This window comes from Panulirus ornatus, chromosome 2, assembly GCF_036320965.1.
Source record: "Panulirus ornatus isolate Po-2019 chromosome 2, ASM3632096v1, whole genome shotgun sequence".
Classification (NCBI taxonomy): Eukaryota; Metazoa; Arthropoda; class Malacostraca; order Decapoda; family Palinuridae; genus Panulirus; species Panulirus ornatus.
The window spans coordinates 17,885,706-17,904,916 of record NC_092225.1 but is presented as its reverse complement, the minus strand read 5'-3'; the positions used below and the strand labels follow the sequence as shown (position 1 = coordinate 17,904,916).

General features: G+C 39.0%; 1 protein-coding gene across 1 annotated transcript in view; it reads left to right on the top strand.

Moving 5' to 3' along the window:
- LOC139753761 (voltage-dependent calcium channel subunit alpha-2/delta-1-like) overlaps positions 1 to 19,211 on the top strand; it is a 256,887-nt gene that overhangs the window by 105,041 nt on the left and 132,635 nt on the right. The window contains exons 5-7 of the mRNA XM_071670590.1: positions 7,816 to 7,954; positions 13,937 to 14,041; positions 17,978 to 18,077. Of these exons, the coding sequence (XP_071526691.1) occupies positions 7,816 to 7,954; positions 13,937 to 14,041; positions 17,978 to 18,077 (344 nt within the window). The remainder of the gene's footprint in view (positions 1 to 7,815; positions 7,955 to 13,936; positions 14,042 to 17,977; positions 18,078 to 19,211) is intronic.

Genomic DNA, 19,211 nt, shown 5'->3' with positions numbered 1-19,211 from the left:
CTGTCTGCAACCAGGCCTAACAGATCTTCCCTTGGTGTCACTCCAGCTGTTTCACATGTCATGCTTCAGTTTGCCAGCAGATTGTTTTCCCCTTTTAACACTACATTGCCCCAATTCACTCAATCCCATGTGTCCCTCTCACCCTCCTGGATGTTCAGCCCTCAAGCACTTAAATCTGATTCACTCCATCTTTCCATCTCCAGTTTGGTCTCCCCCTTCTTATACCCTTTACTTCTGAGGCATATATCCTCCTTGACAACTTCTCCTTAGTCATTCTTTCACACGTCTAAACCATTTTAGCATGTCCTCTTCAGCTCTCTGAACCATGCTCTTCTTATTACCACATCTCTCTATTACCCTATCATTACTTACTTGATCAACCCTCCTCACATCACATGTTGTCCCCAAGCATTTAATTTCCAATACATCCACACTCTTCTGTACATTTTCTTCTGTAACCCGTGCCTCACATCTATACAATGCCATTTTGGACTACTATATCATAAAACATGCCCATTTTTTCCCTCTCAGATAGTCACATATCATTCTATACATTCCTTGATGCTTCCAGAACCTTTGCCTCCTCACCCACCCTATGACTTACCTCAGCTAACATGCTTCCCTTCTCTGTCATGTCCACTTCCGGGTATCTGAAATACTTCACTTCCCTCAGATTTTCTTGTTTCTTTGCACTGCCAGACCTAATGATCTTGTTTTTATTTAATTTACCTTTGGCTTTCTCCTTTCATATACTTTCTCAGGCTGAGACACTATCTGAAGTTTCTCACTTGAATCTGCCATCAGCATTGTGTCATGAGCAAATTACAAGTGACTCACCTTCCTGGCCTCCTACCCCCAACAAACTGCATACCTGTCCATTTCTCCAAGATCTTTCCATTCAGCTCAAGTACCACTCATTCATAAACAAATTAAACAACCATGGTGATGTCACACACCCCTGCTGCAGACCCACCTTCACCTAGAATCACTCATCCTCCTCTTTATATCCTTGTGGACGCACACACACACACACACACACACACACACACACACACACACACACACACACACACACACACACACACACACACACACACACACACACACACACACACACACACACACACACACACACACACACACACATTACCCTTTTAATAAGGACTCCCCACTGTTTCTAACATAACACCTTCTTCAAAGCATCTCTGTCAACCCTTTCTCATGCTTTCTCTAGATCCATAACACAAGTAATGCCAGGAACAGATGAAGAAGAGGCCTCATTTGCTCACACTCGCTCTTTGCCTGTCATGTATTATACTCTGATGCCAAAACCCCAATCCACAATCAGGCCCCACACACCTTTCCATGGTTTCCCCCATACCACTTCATATTCTCTGGTTCAACCCATTGACAGCTCGTCATCCACTATAAATACATGACTGTAATTTACTGTATCCCTTACATGCCATGCACCATCCTGTATGTTCAAGGCCCTGAGCCTTCAAAACATCTTTTCTTTCCATCCTTCCACCTCCTCCTTGGTTTCCATTTTTCCTCTGTCCCTCTACTTCTAACATGTATGCCTTATTAGTCATCCTTTGTTCACTGAACCTTTCCATATATCCAAACCATTTCAGCACAGCCTCTTCAGCTCTCACGCACATTATTCCCATACTGCCAGACCTCTCATTTACTTTGTCATTTATTATACAACATACTGTCCTAATATATTTCATTTCCAACACAATCATTCTATCCCTTACATTTTTGTCTAAGGCCCATGACTCAGTATCATATCACACAGACAGGACTATTATGACATCAAATGTACCCATTTATGCCCTTAAAGACAGGGACTTCTCTTTCAACACTTTCCTCAATACACCAAAGACCTTTGCCCCCTTACCCACCCTATGACTCACTTCAGCTCCCTTGATTTCATTTGCTGTCATATTCACTCCATTTTCTCCAGGTTCTCTCCATTCCAACCCACACTCCACTCAGCTTCTCTCTTTTTTACAGCTAAAGCTGTACTTATTCCTCAATGAACTTATAAATCTGAAATTTGAACTCACAGGTTTGTCTCCTTCTGTTTATGCTGTGGTGCTAGAGACGCATTCTGCCAAGCTTCAGGTACTTCGTCATAATCCATACTTACATTGAAAATCTTAACTAACCAATCAACCACACTGTCAGTACCTCTCTTAAGAAATTCAGCTGTAATACCATCCATTCCAACTGCCTTGAACATATTTCATCTTATGCGAGGCTTTCGCCCCCTCTTCTGTCTTGATTTTAACTTTACATACCTCTGCCTAAAACACCCTGCATCTGCCATCCTATCATCATACACGTTAAACGTTCCTTCAAGGTACTAACTCCATCTCCTCCTCACCTCATTACTGCTTCTTATCACTTCTCCATTTACCTTCAGCACCCTTGTTTCCACTGGTTCTCTTGTTTTTTCACACTATCACCTTGCAAAATATATACTGTCTGTTTACTGATACTTGCCCATCCCAACTTTCATTTGCCTTCTCTTTTAGCCCCAGCATCTTCCATTTCACCATCCTCTGCTTTCTCTTGTACATTTCCCAATTACTTTCACTCTTTCCCTGTTACCTGCCCTCTTCCCAGCTTCTGCATGCCACACACTTCTCTCACACGTGCCTCCTCAGCTTCCCCAAATACTTCCCATTCCACATTCATTCCTCTAGCTTTGTTTGCTTTCTCCTTTTGCCATTCTACAATCAGTCTCTCCTGGATTTCTTCACTCAAGGTTCTTTTCTAAGCTCATTTACTTTTATCACCCTCTTCTCCTCTGCAGCATTTCCTCTTTTCCTCCATGAAATGATGATCAAGCATCCTCTCAGCTGCCCCTCTCAGCACATGCAAATCTTTTGCATGCTTATAAATGATACCTAATATAGTAATGCCCAGTTCTTTTCCTAATCCATATGTACTGATGTATGTCCCTCTTTGTAAACTAAGTTTAAACCAGGTATTCCCAATCACCAATCCTTTCACACAACTCCACAAGCTGTTCCCCATTTCTCTTTGCTTCACTGAAAACCCTGCCCCCCAATTACAGGTACAACTACTACATCACCCACTTTCGCTTTCAAATCATCCATTACTAATATCCGATCTCTTGCATCAAAACTGCTGACACTATCACAGCTGTTCCCAAAACACTTATCTCTGTTCATTTTTCTTGTGGCAGGTGTGTAAGTATTGATAATAACCAATCTCTCACAGTCCACTTTCATTTTAACCCACATCACTCTGAAATTCACTTCTTTATACTCTCACACATTCCCACAATCCACCTTCAGTGGAAGTGCTATCCCTTCCATAACTCTCACTCTCACACTAACCACTGAGTTTACCCCTAAGATATTCCTAAACTATTCAACCCTCATACCATTGAGCATTGTTTCACTCAGAGATAAAACACCCAGGTTCCTTTACTCAAACATAATACCTATCTCCTTTCTTATCTTGGTTATCTTCAAACACATTAAGACATTTTTTCAGCCTAAGCCTATAAGGAGGATGACCTACATGCAAAGAATTCATTCAACGTATTCTTTCTCCCCTATCTGTAACATTATTTTAGTGAAGTATCAGTTCAGCCCCACCACTCCAGATATATAATGTAGACTTAAATGAAAATGGTATCAACACATTCCTAATGAAGAAGTTTATTAGAAGGATGCTTCATGATTTGGAACATCTTGTCTTTTATCTTACACTAGTTAATAAGTGATAGTCATGGGTGATAAGAAGATTGGGAAAAAATTTGTGATCATAAACCTTTCACTGTTTCAACGTAATTTGTAGTACTCCTGCTTTGTGCATTAGATGATGTTCTTAAAATTCCAGCATACATTTGCTTCCACCAGTTACCCATAAATGTCACCAGCAGCCCTCCACCACAGCTAGAAAAAATGTCGTACGTCTCTATCACTCACAGATCACAAGGAGAGTGCATATACATTATCATGGAATGATGCCAGAGTTATGCTTCCACTATTGTATTAATTTGTATTGGTGTTTGTATTTTCATGAAAATAGGACTATTTGGTTCACTGTTTTATGTGTATAAAGTTCTGTTGCTGTAACTGATATATAGGTGTGGAAATGAGATGTATGATATATCAGAATTAGGTGTATGTAAGGAAGAAAAACACATAGGTGATATGTATGGGAGATGTTAACTCACACCTGAAAAACTTCAAGTGTGTAAATTTGATTATGTGTATGTAAAAAGAAATCATGCCTTAGAACAAAGACTGATTATTCTGTACTTAGAGGCATCCGTACTGCCAGCCCAGGCCCTCCCTTGTCCACTCAAGTACCCCTTACTTCAAAGTAGAGGAAAGTGTACTACCTTTTTGGGCATTTACTTGAATGAAACATAACACAGATATATTCTGCAAGAAAGAACAATTGTTAGATTTCTCTTTTTAAGGGAAGGATACTCTTTGAAGAATTGCAGTTATTGGGTTAATGTAAAAATAAGTGAAACACTTGTAGAAATCAACAGAACTACCCTTGCAGATGAAATTTATCTTTACTTTCATTGTTACAGTTAAAGTATACATGACACATCCATGATTAGGTATCACATCAGCTAACAAAAACAGAAATATGTAGATGATAAACTAGGAAGCTAGTAGCACCACTGCTTAACTTTCCCAGAAGTAATCATCATCCCAAACAGGCTACATTAACAATGGTGTATTTCTTTTAAAAATCTTGGCTACTAGAGGAAGTTATGTGATGGTTTCTATGGTTCTCTTGATTTCTGCAAATGTTGAACCTACTTTTATGTTATTTATTCCCCACATCTTTCATGATATAAAGGTTCTAAATCATACAACATCAGTGTAAATCACTTCTAATGAGTTTTTTAATGTAGTGATGCCAGTTTTGCCCAGTCCCATAAAGAAAGAATATGACAGACAAAACTGATACCTAACCTTTATGCTACATTGATTTTATGATTTGAAGTTTTGGTAATGTAAACATAATATAGTACTGTAGAATAAGTTTATTTGTAGTACAGTACTCAGTAACTTTACTAGCTAGTTGAAATGATGAAGTTAAAACAGACAATGAGTAAGGAATCTTAAGTTTTTTATGTTTCACTTAATCAGTTTGATAAAGAATTTCAGAAATTATCTAAAAATATTTAAGGAACTTTCCAAGGGAACTTGGTCTTGTTAAGAATATGGCCTGTAATTCTTCCTTCCCTAGCAATTTCAGTTGGTAAATTTTTGCCATTCTGTTGTCCTGTAGTTGCTAAACCCCTTCCTTCTGTACTTTCTATTGGTTCCTTTTCCAGCAACATGCCTTTAATCATTCATTGTTAATGAAATAACAAGTAGTTCATTAATTGTCTCATCTTGGAAGGTGTGTTCCAAGCAAAACACTGAGTAAACCAATTGTCATGCATTCTGTTTATGCAAACACTTTAATGGCTAGTTTTTCTTATATATTTATTTTACCTCCAGTAGCTTGGTTACCATTTATTTGTATATAGTAGCTTATTTGAACTCCCACCCTTTCTTGCCTTAGATAGTTTAGTAATCATGCTTTTTTCAGTAATCAGACATTCTAGCGCTTATCCTTTTTTTAGACTTTTATCTCACTTTTGAATTAGATACTGTATCATTAACACTTTATCTAGTGTTTCATCCCAGCTTTGGTGCACTTGAATTCATTGGCTATTTACATATTTACAATCTTTTTTTGATGCAGTTTTCACAATTCATTGTGATTGCTCAAGGCACATCATATGATAATCAAGCAAACATATACTTCATCAATTCTTCATGTCCATAGTTGGTGTTTCTCTGTTATGCTACACCCATTTCATGCATATGAATTTACATTGAGTCTCTACTGCTCATTCTAGAAGTTTTTACTTCTCATGATGGCTTAGTATACCAGGGTTGCAAGTCTGCCCCCAGGAATGAGGCATCTATGCTTTATGCCAAATAGGGAGGTTAGAGAACCCAATTCTAAAAAAATCTGTTCTCACTAGAGTTGCATATCTATATGCATATATTCTGCCCAATGGAAACAGGGAAGAAGTTAGATAAAGTAGTTTAAATTGACAGATAGATTAATGGGCTAAGATATTTCTGTCTAAAGATATGGATTGTTTTAAGTATTCAGTTTTTCATGATTTTTGTTCAGAAATACTTTATGCTTGAACCTCTTATCTAAATATGTATAACATTCACATTCAGCTTTAGAAGTTTATACATCAGGGTCATTGACCAAGGTCTGAAACTGACCAAAGTGTGAAACTCTTGTGCCTTCTTTAAAATCATACACATCTTGCATTTTTAACATTTTACCTTTACATATGTTTATTTTCATCTCAGAATCGGCTGTGTTCATGTCTTCAAGTGTTTAATTTAGATGCCCCTCTTGTGTTATACAGCAGAGATGTTGGCTTATGCAACTCCTTCCCTTACACCATGGTCTTGCATATGTCAACAGACACCCAAATCAAGACAAGAACACAAATGATATGCCCTTTTTTGTTCTTCACCCTTCCCTTCGTGTTCCTGTATATTTCTTAACATTCATCTTGGTGAAATACATACTTTCTGAGCTTCATATCTATATGACCTCAGTGTTTCTTATCTTTGTTGACCTTTATGAAGACTAAATCCACCAGATTTCTTCATTTCTTACTCTGTCTTCTGTTTCAACTGCTTATCAGCATCTAGGAAAATGCATTATGACAACTAACTTGCAATTACAGGTCTACATTTGACAAGCATACAGCATTAGGGATCACCATTTCTCTTTGTATGTATTTTATCATTTACTCTTTTGCTGACTGTGTGATGGAGCCAGTATACAGTCTCTCTCTCTCTCTCTCTCTCTCTCTCTCTCTCTCTCTCTCTCTCTCTCTCTCTCTCTCTCTCTCTCTCTCTAGATCCAAGTGTCTTGTTTCTTTGATATCTACAGTCATCTTGTTGGAGTTAAAGAACACATATTGAGCTGGTTTCCATTCATTCACCTCCTCTTTTAACACCCTGATGGATATGTGAACTGAGATAAGTTCATCTAGAATCCTTATGGTATCAGCCTGCAGAAAATGTCATAGATTACATGTTTTAAGTTTTAAGAAATGCCTATGCCCTGAGACTCTTGAAAACAGCTTAGGTGTAGCAATTATTGTTTCATATAAGGCAGAAAAGGATATCAAGCTGTGCTATTAGTAAAATCATAGTGTGACATTATTGTTACTCAGGTATAACATGTATCTCAAAAGCAATGCTTATGTTTTGATGTGTGCAGTTACTTACATCATGGTTCATTTATGAGAATTTTCAGTTTCTTCAGCTAATAGTAAAGCTAACTTTCCAGTTAACTTTCACTAATGTTGCACAATATTAAACAGAGGCTACTTCACAATGCTTCATTCTTGCTAGTATTTTGCTGTTGAGTTGTGCAAAACTATATGTATGTTACCATGAGAAACAGTTGAGGTCTCATCATCTATGAATTGATTCTGATCAAAACTCTGACCTTTAATGTCACAGTATTTTTGTGGAATAATCAAAAAGCTCATTTAAGCTCAAAAGATTTAGGTCAGTTCAGGTTTTATTTCTGTTGACTGATAATCAAAGTTAACACTTTGAGTTTCTAACCTCTTGCATATCAGTATTTTACCATATTTCATAACCCAGATATGTTCACGAACCTTGAACAATAATAGTGCTATTTCAAGAAAAGACTAGATATACTTATTATTATCTTTTTATTGTAGTCTAAATTTTCAACCAGATCCAGAAATTTTGAATGGTCTCCAGTGGTCGTCTACAGTTGACCGAGTATTCCAGGAGAATTTTGCAAGTGATTCAACTCTATCTTGGCAGTACTTTGGAGCGCAAACTGGCTTTATGCGAGTTTATCCAGCAACCAGGTTAGTATCTAATACCAAAATACTGGGTAAGGAAAATATTTAGGGAAGACTGTGCCAGTACCTAAAGCTTTGAAATTGGGATGTTCATTAAACAGTGTTTAGATAGACACAATATAGAGATGGTGAGATTTATAGATAACATTGATCCATATACTGGATGTTTATTATTGAAGGTTACTACATCTCTTTGCAGATATATTGGAAATATATTATAAAAGAACTATAGTAGTTTGCATGAGACTCAGTTAAGTCAGAAGTTTTGATATAAAGGAATACAAATAGCAGCAGACCATTAGGTTCTTTCAAGGCTGTTAATTATGCAGTATCAGAAGAGATTAGATATAGAAGACAAATACGTGGAACCTTTTCGTGTATGAAGATGCAGATAAAGTCAGTCATAGAATTAAAACAAGGAAATTTTTTCGTTTTTTTTTATGTCTTTTCTATTTTAATGTATCTATGATATAACTTTCAATAAAGAAAATTATCATAGGTTAAGCACATAGGTGATTAATGAAGATTTGATATATACAGTATGTTAAAAGACCATTGTAATGATTGTGTATTTTTAACTGGAGAACCAACAAGCCTTCAGCTATTTTCATAAAATGGGAAATCAACTGAAATCTCAGAGTATCACACAAAAATGACTTTCATTAACTATATTAAAGAAACTTTTTAATGGTTGGAAAGTGATACTTTTAACATCTGTCATTGTTTCAGTTTCATATCGCTTGAATATTTTCAATCTGGACAAATGTTAGTATCCATAAGCACAGAAGTATGCAGTTGAAGATACACCCATCCCTTGCTTTATGTAGGGTCGCTATATGCAGTTTCACTGTTGTGTAGGGAACATACTTCTATGAATCCCTCATTTTATACGCTCAAAATTCACTATTGTTTGGGTGTGTGCAGTAGAAAGAGCGCCAATTCTTCAATGAATGTTGGCGGATGGAGTAAGTGTGGGTCCTGAGTGGAGCACGCCAAGTTCTCGCCAGGGGGGCATCTCACATTACCACTGTTGTTTCTGGATCTATATTATATGTACAGTTTGGTTTTATCTGCTATAGTGATTTTCCTGCAACCTATTGTGGTTGTATTTGTTGATATGGTATCCAAATGTCCAGCAATGTCTCATACCCCAGAACCAGCAGTTAAACCAGAGAACCTTTTTGACCTTAGAAATGAAGTTAGAAATTTTATGATGCACTAATGCAGGTGAAGAAGCATAAGCACTTGGGCATGCTCACAACCTTGGTAAATATACAATTTGCACCATAAAGAAGAATGCAGAGAAAATTCAAAGTGCTATGGTCTACTCTACTCCACTGTCTGCCAAGGTAACCACAAAGGTTAAAAATCCATTTTTTTATGTTGAAGGCTCCAGTCACAGACGAGAATCCACATCAAGGCTGGGCCTTAATTGAAATAAGAGAGAATTATGAAACTGAAAAAGAAAAGGCAAGGGAAAGTATTTATAAATTTTGGAGAAAGTGAAGAACCTGTTTTTAAAATGTGCTAGGGGATAGTTATTGGGAAGACATGAGAAGGTAAAGAGTTCCAAAGCTTCGATGTGTGGGGGAAGAAGCAGATGTCAGAATGGCCCACTCTTGAGTTGCCGATGACCACACAGTAATCATGAGCAGCAGCAGCTTGCCAAGTATTGCATGGTGTAGGCACACAAACAGCCAGCTATCAGGAGCAAAAACCAAACTAAATCCTATAGAAGAGGAAAAGTGAAACATAGGAACAGAGGGTCAGGTTTGGAAGTTATTTTGGGGCATTTTATAAGTCAGACTGCTTTCAACTCAACTCAGTCTGGTAATGATGCAGAGCTAGAACCATCCAAGATGTGAGAGCAGTGCTCCATATAAGGACAAATTAATCTTTTGTATAAATGCAGCAACTGTTCAGAAGAAAAGAAGTTTCAACATCTAAACAAGACACCCAATTTCTTAGAGGCAGCCATAGCTATCCCTGTAATGGTGTGTTTCCAAGAAAGAGTGGATTTTACAGGAATACCAAGTATTTTATTGAGTCAAGAGGTGGAATTACAGAACCATCAAAGGAGAGATGAGAGTTGTGAGGAGTTTTTGGTTGAGAGATGGATAGAAACTGAGTCTTGGAGACATGAAACTTAACAAGATTTTCTCTACCCCACTGAGATATCTTGTCCAAGTCTGAGCTTATTGAGGAAACTGTGTCAAGATGAGATGCAGATCAAGTGAGAGAAGAGGAAGCAGAATTGAAGGATGTAGATGAATGCAGTGCTGAGTTGTCAGCATATGAGTGCATTTGATTATTTCTGGAGGAGAGGAAATCATTGAAAAAATGGAGAATAAGTGTAGGGGAAAGGATAGAACCTTGAGGGACACCACTGTTGATGGAGAAGAAGGGGGAGGCTGATCCATCAACAATCACAGAGATACATTGGCCTGAGAGGAAGCCTGATATGAAGGAGCAAAGCAAGAAGGGGAGCTTAGAGATGAGACTGCGATGCCACACCCTGTCAAAGGCTTTGGATATGTCAAGGGAAACTACTTATGACTCCCCAAAATCATTCAGAAATAGCAAGATAGGAAATAATATCACCATACTTGTGATCAGAGATAAGACTGTGCTTTTCGAGGTGTTTAAGGACATGGAAGTTGAGGAGGGATTCAGAAATTTGGAAATGGTAGATGTCAAAGCAATGGGATGATGATTAGAGGGATCAGAATGGTCGCCCTTTGGAGGGATGAGATGTATCAATGCATGCTTCTAAGGAGAAGCAAAAGTTTTGTTTTTGAATAGAAATGGAACAGATAAGCAAGCACAGGTGGAAGTTCAGAGGCATGCTTTTTCAGTACACAGGGATGGATGTCATCAGGACCATAAGCCTTGCTTGTGTCCAGAGAAAGAAGTGCTTTTCAGACAGACCAAAAAGATATTTATGGGCATAGGACTAGTTTTCAGAAAAGAAGAGAGAATGTTGGGCTGAAGAGAGTGGTGAGAGTAAGTGAGCTTGGGAAGGAGACTTGAGTGAGGAAGTACCAGGAGAGACTTAGTACAGAATGGAAAAAGGTGAGAACAATGGAAGTAAGGGGAGTGGGGGAGGAATGGGATGTATTTAGGGAATCAGTGATGGATTGCGCAAAAGATGCTTGTGGCATGAGAAGAGTGGGAGGTGGGTTGACTAGAAAGGGTAGTGAGTGGTGGGATGAAGAAGTAAGATTATTAGTGAAAGAGAAGAAAGAGGCATTTGGACGATTTTTGCAGGGAAAAAATGCAATTGAGTGGGAGATGTATAAAAGAAAGAGACAGGAGGTCAAGAGAAAGGTGCAAGAGGTGAAAAAGAGGGCAAATGAGAGTTGGGGTGAGGGAGTATCATTAAATTTTAGGGAGAATAGAAAGATGTTCTGGAAGGAGGTAAATAAAGTGCGTAAGACAAGGGAGCAAATGGGAACTTCAGTGAAGGGCACAAATGGGGAGGTGATAACAAGTAGTGGTGATGTGAGAAGGAGATGGAGTGAGTATTTTGAAGGTTTGTTGAATGTGTTTGATGATAGAGTGGCAGATATAGGATGTTTTGGTCGAGGTGGTGTGCAAAGTGAGAGGGTTAGGGAAAATGATTTGGTAAACAGAGAAGAGGTAGTAAAAGCTTTGCAGAAGATGAATGCCGGCAAGGCAGCAGGTTTGGATGGTATTGCAGTGGAATTTATTAAAAAAGGGGGTGACTGTATTATTGACTGGTTGGTAAGGTTATTAAATGTATGCATGATTCATGGTGAGGTGCCTGAGGATTGGCGGAATGCGTGCATAGTGCCATTGTACAAAGGCAAAGGGGAAAGAGTGAGTGCTCAAATTACAGAGGTATAAGTTTGTTGAGTATTCCTGGTAAATTATATGGGAGGGTATTGATTGAGAGGGTGAAGGCATGTACAGAGCATCAGATTGGGGAAGAGCAGTGTGGTTTCAGAAGTGGTAGAGGATGTGTGGATCAGGTGTTTGCCTTGAAGAATGTATGTGAGAAATACTTAGAAAAGCAAATGGATTTGTATGTAGCATTTATGGATCTGGAGAAGGCATATGATAGAGTTGATAGAGATGCTCTGTGGAAGGTATTAAGAATATATGGTGTGGGAGGCAAGTTGTTAGAAGCAGTGAAAAGTTTTTATCGAGGATGTAAGGCATGTGTACGTGTAGGAAGAGAGGAAAGTGATTGGTTCTCAGTGAATGTAGTTTTGCAGCAGGGGTGTGTGATGTCTCCATGGTTGTTTAATTTGTTTATGGAAGGGGTTGTTAGGGAGGTGAATGCAAGAGTTTTGGAAAGAGGGGCAAGTATGAAGTCTGTTGTGGATGAGAGAGCTTGGGAAGTGAGTCAGTTGTTGTTCGCTGATGATACAGCGCTGGTGGCTGATTCATGTGAGAAACTGCAGAAGCTGGTGACTGAGTTTGGTAAAGTGTGTGAAAGAAGAAAGTTAAGAGTAAATGTGAATAAGAGCAAGGTTATTAGGTACAGTAGGGTGGAGGGTCAAGTCAATTGGGAGGTAAGTTTGAATGGAGAAAAACTGGAGGAAGTAAAGTGTTTTAGATATCTGGGAGTGGATCTGGCAGCGGATGGAACCATGGAAGCGGAAGTGGATCATAGGGTGGGGGAGGGGGCAAAAATCCTGGGAGCCTTGAAGAATGTGTGGAAGTCGAGAACATTATCTCGGAAAGCAAAAATGGCTATGTTTGAAGGAATAGTGGTTCCAATAATGTTGTATGGTTGCGAGGCGTGGGCAGTGGATAGAGTTGTGCGCAGGAGGATGGATGTGCTGGAAATGAGATGTTTGAGGACAATGTGTGGTGTGAGGTGGTTTGATTGAGTAAGTAACGTAAGGGTAAGAGAGATGTGTGGAAATAAAAAGAGCGTGGTTGAGAGAGCAGAAGAGGGTGTTTTGAAATGGTTTGGGCACATGGAGAGAATGAGTGAGGAAAGATTGACCAAGAGGATATATGTGTCGGAGGTGGAGGGAATGAGGAGAAGTGGGAGACCAAATTGGAGGTGGAAAGATGGAGTGAAAAAGATTTTGTGTGATCGGGGCCTGAACATGCAGGAGGGTGAAAGGAGGGCAAGGAATAGAGTGAATTGGAGCGATGTGGTATACCGGGGTTGACGTGCTGTCAGTGGATTGAATCAGGGCATGTGAAGCGTCTGGGGTAAACCATGGAAAGCTGTGTAGGTATGTATATTTGCGTGTGTGGACGTATGTATATACATGTGTATGGGGGTGGGTTGGGCCATTTCTTTCGTCTGTTTCCTTGCGCTACCTCGCAAACGCGGGAGACAGCGGCAAAAAAAAAAAAAAAAAGACTAGTAAGAGGAGCATCAGGGTGAAGGAATGTTAGTCATCCAAGGTGGTGTTAGAGGAGAAACGGGAACCTAAGAGAGTTGCTTTGTTTATGAGAGAGAGAGCTATAGTACCATCAGAATGGGAAAGTGAAGGAGAGGTAGAGCAACAGAAGTTGTTAGAGATGCCCTTCAGTGAAGACCAGAAAGACCTGTCAGGGGATGTTAAGGAGAGCTTATCGCACCTCCTTTGAATAAAGGAATGCTTTGCCTCTCTGATAACATGTTTGCAGTGATTATAGGCAGTGATGAAAGCTGGATGGGAGCTAGAGGGAGAGTTTTTCCAAACCCAAAAATGCTCTCGTTATTCACAGAGCATGAGAGAAAGAAAAGAAAAAGCAGCCTTAGTAACCTTTTGGTTAAAATACAGCTGGGAAAATATGTCTCGTACTGTTGCACACGTCCCATTTACCTTTGTATGTTTATTGGTTCACTATATGCAATTTTCCTTTTTGTGTGGTTTTCATGGAACATAACCCCTGCATAAAGTGAGGTATTGGTGCATAGAATTTCCATGCTCGTTGTATAATGTTAACCTATACATAATGATAGACTCATATTTCTGTATATAACTTAATGAGATCAGCCATGCTCTTTTTCTTCAGTTGGTATGTTCCTCCTAACCTCATTGATTTGTACGATGCCAGACTACGGCCATGGTATGTTCAAGGTTCTGTTTCACCAAAGGACATGATTATACTGATGGATAGGTAAGTGGTTCTGTTTTTTATGTTATCTTGACATTATTATCTTTACTACACTCTCCACACCTTTGGCCTTCAACCTAACCCCTATTGGTCCTATCAAAGTCTATCATAACTAAGCCCTTATCTTTAGTACATCCATGAGGCCTCTGGCCTTATCAGTCATGTCAAAAACCTTTTATTTTAAGGTGTGTCAGACTGGACTCATAAGGGTCAGACCAAATATGTCTTCAACAAATATGGATTAGAGTGCTGATGATTAGAAAAAATTAAGATTTAGAAATATGAAACATATGTCATGTCAAGCATATCATCATAAGATAATTAGGATGACAGTCATGTCAAAGGCCTTGGTTTGATGATGATGCAATTAAGGGTCAGGCAAATGCACCTTCACTGATTATTGAAAAAAAAGTTATAAGATGATATGGGTCACTTCAAACCTATCCTCTTTAGATAACTGAGGTTAGGGCCTTACTGGCCACCTGGCCATCTTAAAGGCTGTTTTCACTGTGCCCTCATTACTCTTCCATCATCTTCAGTAAACCCCTGACATTACTGGCCTCTGATCTGGCCCTTGTGGGTCAAGTCAAAGACCATATTCGCTGTATCGTTATTTGCCCCACACTCTTGATCCCACTAGCCCTTAACCCTTTCAGGATGGTACCTTTATGGAATGTCTCCTACAGAAGGTGTAATTTTAGTAAAATTTAAAGTATGAAAAAAAGAATTATGAGTCATTTAAACAGCCCCAGCCATTTAAACAAATCACTGCATAGAAATTCAATCTTAGGATAATGCTATCTTTAAATTGTCTTGAAGCTGTTTTCCCAGTGACCCCAGAACGTGATCATCCCTCTTTCTTACCTTTTTGAGCTCGAAGACTGAGTTTTCTACTAATACTATCTTCAGAATCATTCTTCATGGTTTCCTGTATGAAGATGTAATGTTAATATCCTCATATTCTAAAGCACTCACAATCTCATTTTGTATGCACTTCTTAGCTGAGTGGAAACCCATGTGGAGTGACTGCGCAACATTTCCTATTACAGATTTCATACTACAGTTATCTCTGGGTAATGGCCTTGTTGATATTTCTTATTGATAAATGGCCCTATGACACCATGCATAACTACATGTCTTTTCAGTAAAGAAACTCTCTTGATTTCTTTGGACAAGAATTGGACCATACCAAGCACTTGCTTATGGTTTGGGAATATTATCTTTAGGCTTTTGAAAGCGCATTTGACCTGACTCTTATGGGTCCAGTCAAAAGCATCCTCACCCACTAATGAGGGGTAGGGTACTGATCTTTGGAAAAAACAAGGGTTTAATCAGATTTGGGTCACTTTAAAGGCCTTGGTTTAGTGAAGATAATTTGTCGTGGCCTTTATGGATTAGGTCAAGTGCATGTTCACTAAACCAGGATTAGGAAACTGAGTATTGTAAAGAAAAAGATAAATGTTGAAAAGACAGACAAGGTTCAAATCAAGCACATTTCACTAAGTGATTAGGGTTCAGAGAAGAAGAAAAGAAACAAAGCAAAACTGTATTTTTCACCTGTAGAAGGAGACATGTTTTCTTCCTGCAGTGGAGGCTTGATTATCAACCTTTTTGTTTAACATACTTTCCCTTTAACTATAGACAGTGGAGAAAGAATACTTCCAACATACCATATTCATGTTGTACAAGCCAATTAAGAAGTGCAGGGGGTATGAAATAGGATCCCTCCTTTCTTTCTTCTTCCTTTTTGAAAGAAGGAACAAAGAAATGAGCCAAGTGAGGACTTTACCATAAACGTTTAGTCATCTGTTCTTCATGCTACCTCACTAAGATGGGAAATGCCAAGAATGTACAAAGGAGAATTTACTCTCATAAAGATTTTTACAAATGATACCAGGGTTAAGATTTTCTGAAGTGAGTTGTATATATTTATTTTGCTTTGTCACTGTCTCCCGCATTAGCGAGGTAGTGCAAGGAAACAGACGAAAGAATGGCCCAACCCACCCACATACACATGTGTATACATACATGTCCACACACGCAAATATACATACCTATACATCTCAATGTTTACATATATATACACACAGACATATACATATATACACATGTACATAATTCATACTGTATGCCTTTGTTCATTCCCATCGCCACCTCGCCACACATGAAATAACAACCCCCTCCCCCCTCATGTGTGCGAGGTAGAGCTAGGAAAAGACAACAAAGGCCCCATTTGTTCACACTCAGTCTCTAGCTGTCATGTAATAATGCACCGAAACCACAGCTCCCTTTCCACATCCAGGCCCCACAGAACTTTCCATGGTTTACCCCAGACGCTTCACATGCCCTGGTTCAATCCATTGACAGCACATCAACCCCGGTATACCACATCGATCCAGTTCACTCTATTCCTTGCACGCCTTTCACCCTCCTGCATGTTCAGGCCCCAGTCACTCAAAATCTTTTTTCACTCCATCTTTCCACCTCCAATTTAGTCTCCCACTTCTCCTCGTTCCCTCCAACTCTGACACATATATCCTCTTGGTCAATCTTTCCTCACTCATTCTCTCCATGTGACCAAACCATTTCAAAACACCCTCTTCTGCTCTCAACCACACTCTTTTTATTACCACACATCTCTCTTACCCCTACATTACTTACTTGATCAAACCACCTCACACCACATATTGTCCTCAAACATCTTATTTCCAGCACATCCACCCTCCTGCGCACAACTCTATCCATAGTCCACACCTCACAACCATACAACATTGTTGGAACCACTATTCCTTCAAACATAGCCATTTTTGCTTTCCGAGATAATGTTCTCGACTTCCACACATTCTTCAAGGCTCCCAGAATTTTTGCCCCCTCCCCCACCCTATGATTTACTTCTGCTTCCATGGTTACATCCGCTGCCAAATCCACTCCCAGATATCTAAAACACTTTACTTCCTCCAGTTTTTCTCCATTCAAGCTTATCTCCCAATTGACTTGACCCTCCACCCTACTGTACCTAATAACCTTGCTCTTATTCACATTTACTCTTAACTTTCTTCTTTCACACACTTTACCAAACTCAGTTACCAGCCTCTGCAGTTTTTCACATGAATCAGCCACCAGCGCTGTATCATCAGTGAACAACAACTCTGACTCACTTCCCAAGCTCTCTCATCCACAACAGATTGCATACTTGCCCCTCTTTCCAAAACTCTTGCATTCACCTCCCTAACAACCCCATCCATAAACATATTAAACAACCATGGAGACATCACACACCCCTGCCGCAAACCTACATTCACTGAAAACCAATCACTTTCCTCTCTTCCTACACGTACACATGCCTTACATCTTCGATAAATACTTTTCACTGCTTCTAACAACTTGCCTCCCACACCATATATTCTTAATACCTTCCACAGAGCATCTCTATCAACTCTATCATATGCCCTCTCCAGATCCATAAATGCTACATACAAATCCATTTGCTTTTCTAGATATTTCTCTCATACATTCTTCAAGGCAAACACCTGATCCACACATCCTCTACCACTTCTGAAGCCACACTGCTCTTCCCCAGTCTGATGCTCTGTACATGCCTTCACCCTCTCAATCAATACCCTCCCATATAATTTACCAAGCATTCCGCCAGTCCTCAGGCACCTCACCATGAATCATGCATACATTGAATAACCTTACCAACCAGTCAACAATACAGTCACCCCCTTTTTTAATAAATTCCACTGCAATGCCATCCAAACCCGCTGCCTTGCCGGAAAGTGAGTTGTATATAAGTATTTAATGACAGATTTTTGTCATGGTACAATGTATTGAGTTTATGTAAGATTTTCAGTGAGTTACAAGAACTCAAATTGGTCATAAACTTGAAGATTTATAGTCAGAGAGTCAAAACTGACCCCTTTTTTCCTTCTTTTTTAGGAGTGGAAGTGTTCATGGGCAAACATTCACAATCATGAAGTGGGCTGTGAAGACTTTAATTGATACACTTGGAGAAAATGATTTTGTTAATGTTGCTGCTGTAAGTAATCAGATAATGAGCTTTCACTTTCTTTTCTCAGAATATTACTAAAAAATGACAACTTGAGAACTATATTTAGTTCTGAGAGTGTCAAAATTATTAGCTAAGCAAAGCATAGAAATTTAGCTGTCTTTTCTTTCTGCCTCACTTACATGTAGACTGATGGCATTGTGCCCACTAACATACAGTCTGTCCTTGACACACATAACACTTAACAATACTTGTCTCATACACCTCATTTTTTGCAACTCTGGATTTTCCTGTGGCGAGCACTCTGCTTTAGCCCTGCCTTTTAGTGAAACGGTAGGAGCAATAGACTGAAGTGATAGATAAGAACATTAGGTAGAAGCAGTGTGAAGGAGCACTAGCTAGGAGCATTAGGTAGAAGTAGTAGGTTGGGACATTAGGCAAGAATATTAGATAGTCACATTAGGTAGAAGTAGTTGTTAGGAACATCAGGTAGGAGCCTCTGAAAACACTGCTAGTTTCCCTCTGCCAGTGGCCTGTTGAGATTGAGGAAATAAGGGCTAAGAATTGAAGCTTACTAATTATGGTGATCCTTTTGCCATAACCCTCTTGAGGGAGTTCCGAAAGGGAATGGGGCATCAAAGATGTAGATAGATAGATAGATTAGTATTGGTACTGTATTCAGAAATTGTAAAAAAGTTTAGTTATTTTGGTGCAATTTTTATTAGACAGAAGTGGGAAAACAGAAATTAAGGAAGACTCTTGCAAGGAAGAAGAGCTGGAGTTACTGTATAAATCTGATTTTTTTTGTCGGTATACCTATAAGTTGGATATCAGACCTTAGTTTTCATACTTCTAGATAGGTTGAAATTATGAGCAGGAATGCAGAAAATTTACAGAGTAAAGAAAGGACAGTTGAGGAGGATGTATATGGAGAGGATGATCATAAGAGTGAGTATAACATAGGTTAGTGACAAGAATAGATGAGGGCAAGCAAATGTGAATATGCACATGTGTATATATGTATATGTATGTATATATGTAATGTTGATATGTACATGTATGTATATGTACCCATATGTGTGTATATGAGTGGATGGGTCTTTCATTGTCTGTTTCCTGGTGCTTCCTCACTAGCACGGGAAACGGTGATCAAGTATAATAAAT